The following is an 11,892-nucleotide window of genomic DNA, read 5'->3' as shown; positions in this document are numbered from 1 at the left end:
CCTCCACCATACACTCGCCGCCAAGCCTCTAAATGACACCTACAGTCTCATACACCTGTCCCGCTTTTCCATCATGTGCGTCATATTACCTGTATCAATCAGCGTTGGAATTACGAGTATCAAGATAAGCTAAACTGGCCACTTATCTTCCCCCAACCTCCTCCTCCTCTTCCTCCTCTTCTTCCTCCTCCTCCTCTTGCCACACCTCTCCAAACAGGTGTTGCGTGGCGTCGGTGTAACTTCAGGTAAGAAAATTAACGAAGCGGTAAATAAATTGCGTGATAGGTATGCACTGTAGCTTGAAAGTGTGTGTGTGTGTGTGTGTGTAAAGCGCACATGACACAAAAAGCTCACATATACACACAAACCTACGTATAGTGTAGTCTGGCTTTATCTCTGTTATTGATACATTGAGGGAGGAAAAGAGTGAAGGAGAAAAGGTAGGAAGGACGACGAGAGAGAAAGATGTATGGGAGATGGGAAGAAAGGGTGGGATGGAAGAAGGAAAGAAAGGAGGAAAAGAATGGAAGAGAAAAAGGAGGAAAGGAGGAAGGAAGAGGTATGAGAGATGGAGAGAAAGAGTGGGATGCAATAGATAAGGAAGGGCGGGAAGGGTGGATGGACGAAGCAAAAGATGGAAGCAGAGGTGGCATGAGGGAGGCGGGGAAGGAGGAGAAGAGTGAGAGGAAGGGAGAGAGTGAAAGGGAGGGAGTGAGGAGGAAGGGAAGGAGGAGGTGAGAGGAGTGAGAGGAAGGGAAAGAGTGAAAGGGAGGGAGTGAGGGGGAAGGGAAGGAGGAGAAGAGTGAGGGGAAGGGAGAGAGTGAAAGCGAGGGAGTGAGGAAGAATGGAAGGAGGAGAAGAGTGAGAGGAAGGGAGAGAGTGAAAGCGAGGGAGTGAGGGGGAAGGGAAGGAGGAGAAGAGTGAGAGGAAGGGAGAGAGTGAAAGGGAGGGAGTGAGGGGGAAGGGAAGGAATGGGGGTGAGGAATGTGGAAAGTTTTTTTTTTACAACAAAGGAGACAGGAGACAAAAAAAAAATGAAACAATAAAAAAAAGCCCGCTACTCGCTGCTCCTACAAAAAAGAATCAATAAACATCTTAAAGTTTACTAATAACACAAACTTTACCTCCTTCACCATCACCTCCACCATGCTCTGAGATCCACTTGCAGCCCCCCCTCACCACCACCACCACCATTCCCCCAAACACCATCACCACCACAGTAACTACAAACACTACCTCTATCACAACCATCTTAACCATTACTACTTTTCAGCTACCCATCTCTACCATTTCCATTACCTTCACATATCTTGATTAGTATACCACTGCGTCTCTCTCCCTTCTATCACCACCCCCACCACGGCAACCATAAATGTTTAATGTCAACCACTACTTCAGTTCCACCTTTAAACAATCGTCAATACTATCATCACCATTCATCATCATCACGAATTAGTCTTCATTGTTTACACTTCACTATTAAATAAACTGCGACAAAAATGTTTAAATAGTCCGCAACGCAAATGCTAATACACAATAATGATAATAATATATAAAAAACATGGACAAACTAGTGCTGTATACATTCTCCTCTCTTAACTCACTTCTATTTACTTTTAACCTTCGTATTCTCTCTTATTATCATTTTGCGTTTTTTTTTTTGTTGTTGTTATCTAGAGCGCTGTAATTCCTCTCATTCTTGGACAAATTCCGATGTAACGCTATGGCTTTTCTCAACAGATTAAACACTTAACCTTCCGATCGCCCTCTCCTTTTAACAATCATACACGCCTTGCCAACACCTTCCTACTTCTAATTGGCTGGGGACGAGAGCGCAGCGAGGAGTATTTTCACGGTGGACGAATGGAATCAAGCGGATGTGACGTCGATGAGTGACAGCTGATAAACAGATTTCCTAGACTATTCTGTTTTTTTCCAACGGCAAAAGAAAGTTACATAGACGGAAGTTCCTCTTAGTAATACGTCAGTGATCGGTAAACACAAAGCAAACACGTGTTCATTCTTATACGTGAATTTATAAGGTATGTTTTTGTTTATTTCTCTGGTTATGGATGTGTATCTGTAATTGAAGTGTGTGTGTGTGTGTGTGTGTGTGTGTGTGTGTGTGTGTGTGTGTCAACCTCTCCTGAAGCCTCACTTGAGCTAATTCTCTCTCTCTCTCTCTCTCTCTCTCTCTCTCTCTCTCTCTCTCTCTCTCTCTCTCTCTCTCTCTTCCATCTGTCATTCCTTCCTCGTTCTAATCTACTGCCCTCTTCACTTTCCTTTATCTTATCTTTATCTATCATCATGTCTGTACAACGTTGGTGCATATACTTTTCGAGGAGATGGATGGAGGAGACCTGACGAGACGGTGGAGAGCATAAGTTAATACAAAAACAAAAATGATAAAAAGGAAGTAAAACAATGTAAAAAGGATCGATAGCTTAGAAGAACATGTTAGAAGGTAATGGTTGGTGACGATAGGAATGGTGGTGGTCTTAATGGTGATATAAAAAGATAAAGAGGAAGTAAAACAGTGCAAAAAGGATCGGTAGCTTAGAAGAACATGTAAGAGGGTAATGGTTGGTGACGATGGTGGTGGTGATGGTGATGATGGTGATGAAGTGTAGTGTTGAGGAAAGGTTTAGGAGTATGAAGAATAACCTAAACAAGTCTTTCCCATATCTAACACACTTCCTCTGTCTCTCTTAAAAGACGAAAGAACAGCGATTAGCGGGCTTTTTTTACACCTTTTTTTGTTGCCCTTGAGCTGTTTCTTTAGCTGTAAAAAAAAGCTATAAGGAAAAGAAGAGAAAAGAAGATGAAGGGTTCCGTAAAGAGATAAGATTTAGGATATAGAAGCGGAATACGAAAAAAAATCTAAACATGTCTTTCCCAATCTGTACACAATTCCTCAGTCTCTCTTAAAGAACTAAAAAAAAAACCCCACGAAAAAAATAGCTACAAAGAAAACAAGAGAAATGGAAAAGAGATGAAGGAGGAGGATGCCTAATAAGATATGATTAGACAGGAGCACCGGGGCAGATAATCGATACTTCACTCTAGGTAGCAGGGACGGGAGTGGCCGCTAAGAGGGAGAACAGGAACGTGAGAAAGATGAAGCATGTTAAATAAAGTGCAATAGGTGGTAGAAAGGGGAGAGGAGAGGCTAGATAGATGGGATAGGCTGATCATTGAAAGTAGAGAAGGATAATGGATTGCAAGTTGGACAGGTGGTAGAGGAAGGATTAGTTAGATAGACTGACAGATGGATAGTTGAAAGTAAGGAAGATAGTGAACGGGAGTGGTGACTGAGGGAGAGCAGAGGCGTGGGAACGATGAAAACAGGATACTGGGATAGATGGAGACAAGGAGAAGGGGGGAAGGGGGCAAGAGAGATTGGATGTAAAGTGATATATTTTTTTTTTTTTACAACAAAGGAGACAGCTCAAGGGCACACAAAAAAGGAAACAATAATAAAAAAGCCCGCTACTCGCTGCTCCTAAAAAAGAATCCAAAGAGGTGGCCGAAAGAGAGGTCAGTTTCGGGAAAGGTAAGGTGAATTAAGACAGGGAAAGGTAAAGTAAGGTAAGCGAGCACAGGTGAGGGAGGTAAGGGGTCAACAGGTAAGATTAGACAGGTGGGAGGAGACAGGTGAGTGAATTAAGTGCAGGTGTCGGTTTGTCTCTGATATGCTTATCGTGGTTGACATCACTGCTATTACTGTGCTTGTATCAGTCTCTCTCTCTCTCTCTCTCTCTCTCTCTCTCTCTCTCTCTCTCTCTCTCTCTCTCTCTCTCTCTCTCTCTCTCTCTCTCTCTCTCTCTCTCCACTCCCCGTGTCTTTGCTTTATAACAGAAAATAATATACATTGTGAGTCTCCCTTCGTATGCACAATCAGTTTCTTTCAATAACTTTACCTATAGCAGCGCACAGGTACATAACAGAAAACGGAGGCACATTGTTGGTGGCTAACTTTTGTATATAACTCTTACCGGGGCAGACGCTTTCCCTTGCCTCGGTAATAGGTGAGTCATGTGTTTCTAGTAATACCGATGATAGTCGCTTGATGGTAAGAACATGTTGGAAAGGCTTTCACACTTTTTAGATTAAAGTAAAATCGCAATGCAATTATCATACGCTGTTCAACGTTACCGCGGATTCTTCCAAGCGCGGGTCTCTATGGACTCCAGAGTGGTCGGGCCCCTGCACAGAATGAGATAGCTACACCAGGAAGCGTCAGGCACACGGCTCTTAGCACTGTCGACAGGTTTACAGATGGGTCGAGAGAGTGCTGTTTTAGAAAAGTGTGTGCGTGTGTGTGTGTGTGTGTGTGTGTGTGTGTGTGTGTGTGTGTGTGTGTGCATCGAGGAGGAGGGTGGAGAGAGAGGATGAATAAGAGCAGGTAGGAGGAGGAATAAGAGCAGGTAGGAGGAGGAGGAGGAGGAGGAGGAGGAGGAGGAGTTAAGAAAGAGTGGATAGATAAATCTGGAAGCATACGCTGTTGCTGCGCGTGGCGGCGGTGCTCATCTCCGTCCCTGTTGTCCTTTGAGCCTGTGGTGGGTGACAAACCATTAACCCGACACAAGGCCAGTGTGACATCCAGGTTGCCACAGGTAATCTTCCTCAGGTTTCCCCAGGTACCATTAATCGACCATTCTGAAAGGCATAATAAACAACTGGGTGGGGTGCACGCCGACTGCATTGCACCGAAGGGGAGCTCTTAGAAAAGTTTGACCACTGGTTGAAGACAAATGTTTACTTTCCTTCTATTTGTGTAAAACATGCATTGACACACCTGGATTTATTTACCTGCCCGTATACACGCCCAAAGACTGTACTCTGCAGGTGACCCACGCTTCGTACCTCTTCTTGGCAAACCGTGACCCTCAGGTGACCTCAGTGTAACCCATTATCGGAGTGACATAAGGGGGCATTGCAAGCTGTTCCGTGTGACTCAAGACCCCCTCCCCCTCTACCTGGCCAAACTGATAATGCTCTTCAGCTAATAACTTATCTTAAAATGAGTGTGTCGATAAAGCTCAGGCACCCAGCATTACGGTATCTCTAGATTAGTTTAACTGATTCACTTCCGGGAACGACCGAAGCTTTCCGTACAAATGCTTTAAGGAATTCAGTTTGTTTGTTAGTTACCGATTGTTAATGTTGATCAGTGGCATTACAGGTGACGGTAACAGAACTAGAAGGAGCATAAGTAGTGGCAGTAGTAGCAGTAGGAGAAATAGCAGTTGTAGTATGTCGCAGAACTCATCCAATCAGTAGTGTCCCTTACCCGTGACCAGAATAAAACTCGCCGGTAATAATGTGAGGTTTATTTGACGGACAAGCACGAAACGAAAGTAAACCGACAGGACAGTGAGGTCTCTTATACATGTGCGGGAGAGAGACGAGGCTGGAAACAATGAGACACTAACGGTAATAGAATCCGTGTTTCTCGTGTACACTTACCCTAACCCAGGAAACGAGGACACGAGGGGACGCTGCTTGACTCTGAGCTCTGAATAAAGGAATAACTGAGAAAAGGAAGATGATAAGTCTTTGTAACGGCCGTGATGGGGTTTAAAATTAACGTTGATGAGGTCTTCAGTACAGGAAACGATGAATAACAAGGATGCGAAGGATTAAGGAAATGAACCTGATATAATATGTACGCAGAGAACACTATAAAAAAAATTATCCGGTAAATCATTGCCCTTAAACTTAATGAAATGGTTTGAGTGAGTCTGGAGTTCGAACGAAATGAATGACAACTTTCTTGACTAATTTTCGTCCTTGTACAAATGTCTTAAAACAGAAGGAATGAAGAGTTGAGTAAATTTTAATACACACACACACACACACACACACACACACACACACACACACACACACTCAATTGCACACACAAAAAACACTAACTACACTTCGGCAGGAGGGGAAGGCCCAGCCCGCTTGACACAGGGGCGGCGAGGCCTGGCCAGGGGCGCCTCCACTCGCCTCCACACAACATCGAGAACACCACGCTACCGCCAGACTCCCGCACCTTCAGGAAGCCACCAGTCCCCCACGGCCTCTCTCAGGTACAGCCTAATTCCTTCACAAGCAAAGGAGTGAGCCACAATATTCAAAGTCCAAATGTCATGAAAACTTTAACAGCGTACATATTTATTTCTTTTGTGTATTTATTTTTGGGGTCGTGGGCACGGCGGTGAGTCCTGGTGGCGGGGGCGTGGCTGGCAGCGGCGTGGCGGCGTGGCACGTAACAAATTCCTTCGATATGGCTGCTGCAGGACCCTCGCGGCCACTGGGGCGGCGAGGGTCCACTGATAAAGGCTTTGTTTGTACCAGGAGAAGCTAAACCTAGTGGACTAACACGCTAGCTTGGCCGAGTCCGAGCGTCACTTTGCTCTGCGGTGGAGGTATCGGGAGGCGGCGGCGGCGGTGATGGCGGTGGTGGGGATATGGTGTGAAGCAGATATTTACCGCGCCTCACCACCACCACGCGCCACCACCACCACCACCATCTCCTCCCTTCCCCACCACACGAGAAAGTGACTCCCATAAAGCTATATATCTCCGAAAACAAGATCTGTCAACGAGAACAATGGTGGAACACTGTATATATATAATGGTATCACTTCAAACAACCTCACGCACGAACAACGAACACTTCCTATAGCAGCACCCTGGGCACGCCAATGGCTGCTGGCGCGCCCCGAGACACCAGTACGCGGGAGGGGGTCTGCTGAGGCGCCCACACTCCCGCCAGCCTTGTTGGGTCTTTAGGCGGGGCAACACAACGTGACGCGGACGCCGTACACAAGGCTACACTAACAACACAAGCAACACGGTGCCTTCCACTCTCCGCCTCCACAACGGATGCAAGTTCCTCGTGAGCCGTGGCGCTCCGGGAGGTACGGAAGCGGGGCACCACACTGTACAGGACACGTAGAATCGCTGATATATATTATAGACTCTTAAACACAACGTCTACCTACCACTTTACACGCTTCCGACAATAATAAGCACTGTTAAGCGTCCGCCAACACTTAGGCAAGCACTTGGATTCCGTTTGGTAGACCCCCGAGGCCTGATAGCAGCCCCGGAGTGATCTTGGTGAGCCGTGTGATTCGAGGACGTGGCCGCGTGTCCCGGTGACCACCAGCCCCACGCAGCCCCAGGACGCAGCCCCTTCAAGCCCAGCAGCGCCGCCATGCAACACAGCAACACATCGGGCAAGGCGCTGAGGGGAAGATGGCGCAACACACCCCACGCTCCTCCTGTATACACACACCTTACGCACATAAACGCACACGCACACACCCCACGAAGAACAACACCCCTACAACTGAATATAACTCAAGGGGAGATGAGAAATGGGTGAGCACAGCGACTGGCGTATGCGAAAACGACGTCGACGGTACAACATCCCTCCCTCGACAGCGACTGGTGACCACGACACACCACTCACTCCCTTCACATGACCCCAAGAACTTTTTTTTTATTTTTATCATCGAACATGGAAAGAGAGCTGAGACATGTGGTTGAAGAAGTAGTAGTAGTAGTAGTAGTAGTAGTAGTAGTAGTAGTAGTAGTAATAGTAGCAAATAATGTTGTAATCTAAAGTTGCAGTGATGCAATAATCATAATAATAATAATAATAATAATAATAATAATAATAATAATAATAATAATCATGACTGCCCCCTAGACTGCACGGGACCGGCCTGCGCAGTCCTCAGGTGAGCGTCTCCATCAAACACACCTAATGACCTTCCCCGCTCACCTGCACGCCGCTCGACTCCACCTCCCTCCCCTCTCCCCTCACACATCAGTTCAACCCATTTTCACTCTCACTCATCTGTCATTCACTCCACCCAGTTTTCCTCTCATTCCAGCTCACTCTAACTCTCTTTCCCTCAAGGTCATTTATCCCCTCTCATTTAACCTCATTTGCTCTTCTCTCTCTCATATCTCATTCGCTCCACTTGGTTTTCATTCCATCCTGCTATTTTTTTCCCCTCACTCACACCTCTTCACTCTCTCTCTCTCTCTCTCTCTCTCTCTCTCTCTCTCTCTCTCTCTCTCTCATTCCATACAGATCATTCGTTCCCTCTCTTTCATTCCTGTCTCTCAAGCTCACCCTACCTAACACTAACCATTAATACGCTGGATCATCTAAACTTTGGGTCTTTCCAATTAAGACTAGTTACACCTTAAGGACACGACTTTCTACGGTGCGTTATGTACAGGTGACACACGAGACTAATACAACGAACACTGCACTTGTTGTTTCCACCACAAGTACGCCGTCAGGCAGAGGAGTGAGCCAAACCGTGAAAGGTAAACGTACAAGACAAATCGCTCGTGTGTGTTGACATTAGTGCGGCCAATGACACTTTTTTTTTTGCTACACGGTTACTACACGAGCTAAATACTTGTTCTTACAGTAAACTACGAAGGAACGACAGAGAACTTCAATCAACATACGCCTGTAATATCTGCGTGTATGCTCCTCGAGAACCGCTACAGGACCTACGACAAAGAGAAAAAAGTCGTGCGTAAGAGAACTTCGTGCAAGATACCTGTCGTACGTCTGTCTGGCGCCGCCGTCCAAGCGTTGAGAAGCAAACTTTTCTCACGCACAAAGTCGCAAAACTGAACACGGTGAGACGAGTCATATCTTAAACGATTATATTTTACTTACTTACTCTACTTTCCTTCTTTGGGTGACTTGATATTGACGAAAGTGGCGCTATATGATTTTAAGAAGAAACATTCGATTCCGCATAGGCTTCGCACTGAACGATGGGCCAAAAACGTCTCTCGAGTATCGTACTAAACTACCTTATTGCCTAACATCGACGCTACGCTATAATATACTTCACGCAAAAACACTTTAACGTACTTTAGAGAGGAAACAGATGTCACTATTCAGACCTGGGAACATTACTAATACATGTTTTAAGTTACTATTTTTTTTTTTTATGAAGGAAACACATCGCAGACTAGACTACCATGAAGCTTCTATACTTAGTTACTGGTGAGTCGCACAACACCGAGGCGAGCAGTCCACGCAAACCCATTCAGACACGGAACTATATGGAATGAAGGACGATCCGCGCACCGAATCCAGACCTACTAATGGGCACAACGCAAGTACCCAAAATATAATGAAAATAAAAACAAAAGAAAATTTATTATTGAAGAAAGTAAAACAGGGGCTACACAACACTTCCCTCCGCATCAAGAGCAAAGTCTGACCCTCAAAAAAGAATGGTAAAGTTGCATGAGGGAGAAATCGTGTAAAAATAGTAAGGAAACTCGAAGAAAAAAACACAAGACTTCAAATACATCCACTTTTAAGTCACTCTCCTATTTTTCCCTCTTATACTCACACACACACACACACACACACACACACACACACACACACACACACACACACACACACACGCACACACACCACGAGCTTGCTTACTCCATTCTCACTCCTCCTCCTCCTCTTGCATCCTTCAGTTTCTCCTCTTTCCCCTCCTCCTCCTTCCTTTGCCACGGCCGGTCCACGGGGCATCGCATCCTTTACGTTCTTCTAAATCCCATACAAAGACGAAATGACAAGCTAAGGTGTTCGATGCGATGGTGACAAGCATCAGAAACACCTCATAACGTACCCGATTCTCATTTTAAAGGACACAGTTCAGCTCCATTTTTTTCCATCCTATCATCTCTTATTTCAGCTATTTTCACGGACGCCACGAACCCGGTACTCTATAACCCTATAATACTCGAGTTAAAACCGAAATTAGAGACTGCAAAGAGACAACGCCCGAAACATAACCGATTCTCACTTGCCGGTACACTGTTCAACTCCTTTATATTCCTTCCGAGTGTCTCTTATTTCAGCTATTTTCACGGACGCCACGAACCCGGTACTCTATGAGCCTATAATGCTCGAGTTAAAACCGAAATTAGAGATTGCAAAGAAACAACGCCTAAAACATAACTGATTCTCACTTGCCGGTACACGTTCAACTCCTTTTTATCCCTCCCGAGTGTCTTTTACTTCATCTATTTTCACGGACGCCACGAACCCAGTGCTTTATAATATTACGACGCTAGAGGCAAAACCATAATTAGAGAATCTGGATAAATTCACGAGAAAGTAATTTCCTTGGGGCTGTACAGAGCTGGGTTTTGAAAGCAGAGAGTGAGATAAAGAGACGTGTATGAACGGCTACACCCTGACTACACTACACAAGACACAGGGCTTCCACGGCCACGGCTACGCTACGTCCACTACGGTACACGACACAATGGCTGGTATTTCAAGACACTTTCGCTTCTCACATCAGCTATTTCTAAAGGTCAAAGGGGGGATCAATCAGGTTCTAATAATTTTTTTTTTTTAGGCTCAGGGTACAGAAGAAGGGTCAAACTACCACCAGGGTCATAAAACTACCCCTGGAAATGCTCACAACTCCTACGAAAGCCTCTTCCATTATGTGTTCTTAGGGGGCGATATGTCTTTTGATACGACCCAATGTTACCCGGTTAGTTACCTACGAAGACACGAGGCCGAGACATCGAGACGCGGTGAGGAGCTGAGAATCCACACACGAGGGCTACACAGGCTTCCCTCAGCTGGCCAGGATACGGAGACTAAGACAGTAAGACCTTAACTAAAAACAAGACTTGGTTAGTTCTACGTAAGTGGTGGTGGCGGCGACATGACTAGCTGGTGTGTGTTAGTAGAACGTTCACTGCCGTTAAAACCTTCCGGGTGATGGTGGTGTTCCTGCTGCTGTGCCTGTTCCTTCTGGTGGTGTCCTGGCTGCTGCTGGGCGCCGGGTGGGTCACACACACACACGCTTTCTTGGCGGGGTCGTGGGTGACGGGGGAGAGGAGGGGACGATGACCAGGTGAGACGAGTAGGTGTGACCAGCAGGTGTTTGTGGCATCTCGCGGTTCCCTGCTTGTCAGAATATGTGGCGAAGAGGGAGGGAGGGAGGGAGGGAGGGAGGGATGTCCTATGTATTAAATAGTATTGAGGGGGAGGTGCGGGTGTGGTCTGGGGTGATGTGATATACTGTGGCGGGGCGTTCTATGCTTCACGATAATGGAGTGTATGTGGGAAGGGTGTTGTGGAAAGCCATATATTTGACGAGGGTGTAGTTTAGGGCAAGGGGGGTGTAATGTTGTACGGTGTTGTGTAGGGGGAGGTGAGTTATGCTTGTAAGGGAGTAGCTTAAAGAAGTGGGAGTGTATTAGTGTGGTGGGAGTGTAGTGTTGTGTAGTGTTGTGGGCACCCTACACCTGGTCAGGGGCCGGTGAGTCTGTGTCATGCTTGTAAGAGAGAGTATAGAGTTGTGAGGGTGAGTCAGTGTGGTGGGGCTGTAGTGTGGTCTAGCAGGCGCCCTACACCTGGTCAGGGGCCGGGGTGTCTGAGTTCAGCATGATCTGGTTGGCCTCCGACCTGACGCCGTTGCCCACAGACACCTGCTGGTCCCGCCACGGCGTCGTCAGGATCTTGAGGCGCTGCAAAGGACCGACGAGACAGTTAACAAAAGCTTACGAGATTCTTTACTGGAGCAGCGAGTAGCGGGCTTTTTTTTTTATTGTTGTTTCCTTTTTTTTGTGCCCTTGTGCTGTCTCCTTTGCTGTAAAAAGAAAAAGAAAACAGCCTATGCTAATATTTGTTGTAATTTCTTTGATACACACGCATAATATTCACTTAAAAGATTTTGTTCAGTTGTTTGATAAGTTTAAAGTCAATTAGCGTGACCACCTGCTTCGTTAGAGTTTTTTTATTACAATTAGTGTGACCACCTGCTTCGTTAGTTTTTTTTATTAAGGAGGTTAAGCACTAAGATAAGGCACATCACTAACAAC

At 46.0% G+C, this 11,892-nt stretch overlaps 1 protein-coding gene across 7 annotated transcripts in view; it reads right to left on the bottom strand.

The window, feature by feature from the left end:
- Positions 1 to 5,318: 5,318 nt before the first annotated feature.
- Positions 5,319 to 11,892, bottom strand: part of LOC127010420 (sodium-dependent dopamine transporter-like) — a 71,563-nt gene continuing 64,989 nt past the window's right edge. For all 7 annotated transcript variants that reach the window (XM_050884487.1, XM_050884489.1, XM_050884485.1 and 4 more), the window contains one exon: positions 5,319 to 11,538. In XM_050884487.1, the coding sequence (XP_050740444.1) occupies positions 11,419 to 11,538 (120 nt within the window). In that variant the 3' untranslated portion in view covers positions 5,319 to 11,418. The remainder of the gene's footprint in view (positions 11,539 to 11,892) is intronic.

Source organism: Eriocheir sinensis, chromosome 43, assembly GCF_024679095.1.
Source record: "Eriocheir sinensis breed Jianghai 21 chromosome 43, ASM2467909v1, whole genome shotgun sequence".
NCBI lineage: Eukaryota > Metazoa > Arthropoda > Malacostraca > Decapoda > Varunidae > Eriocheir > Eriocheir sinensis.
The sequence above is the reverse complement of the archived record's forward strand: the minus strand, read 5'-3'. Positions and strand labels throughout refer to the sequence as shown.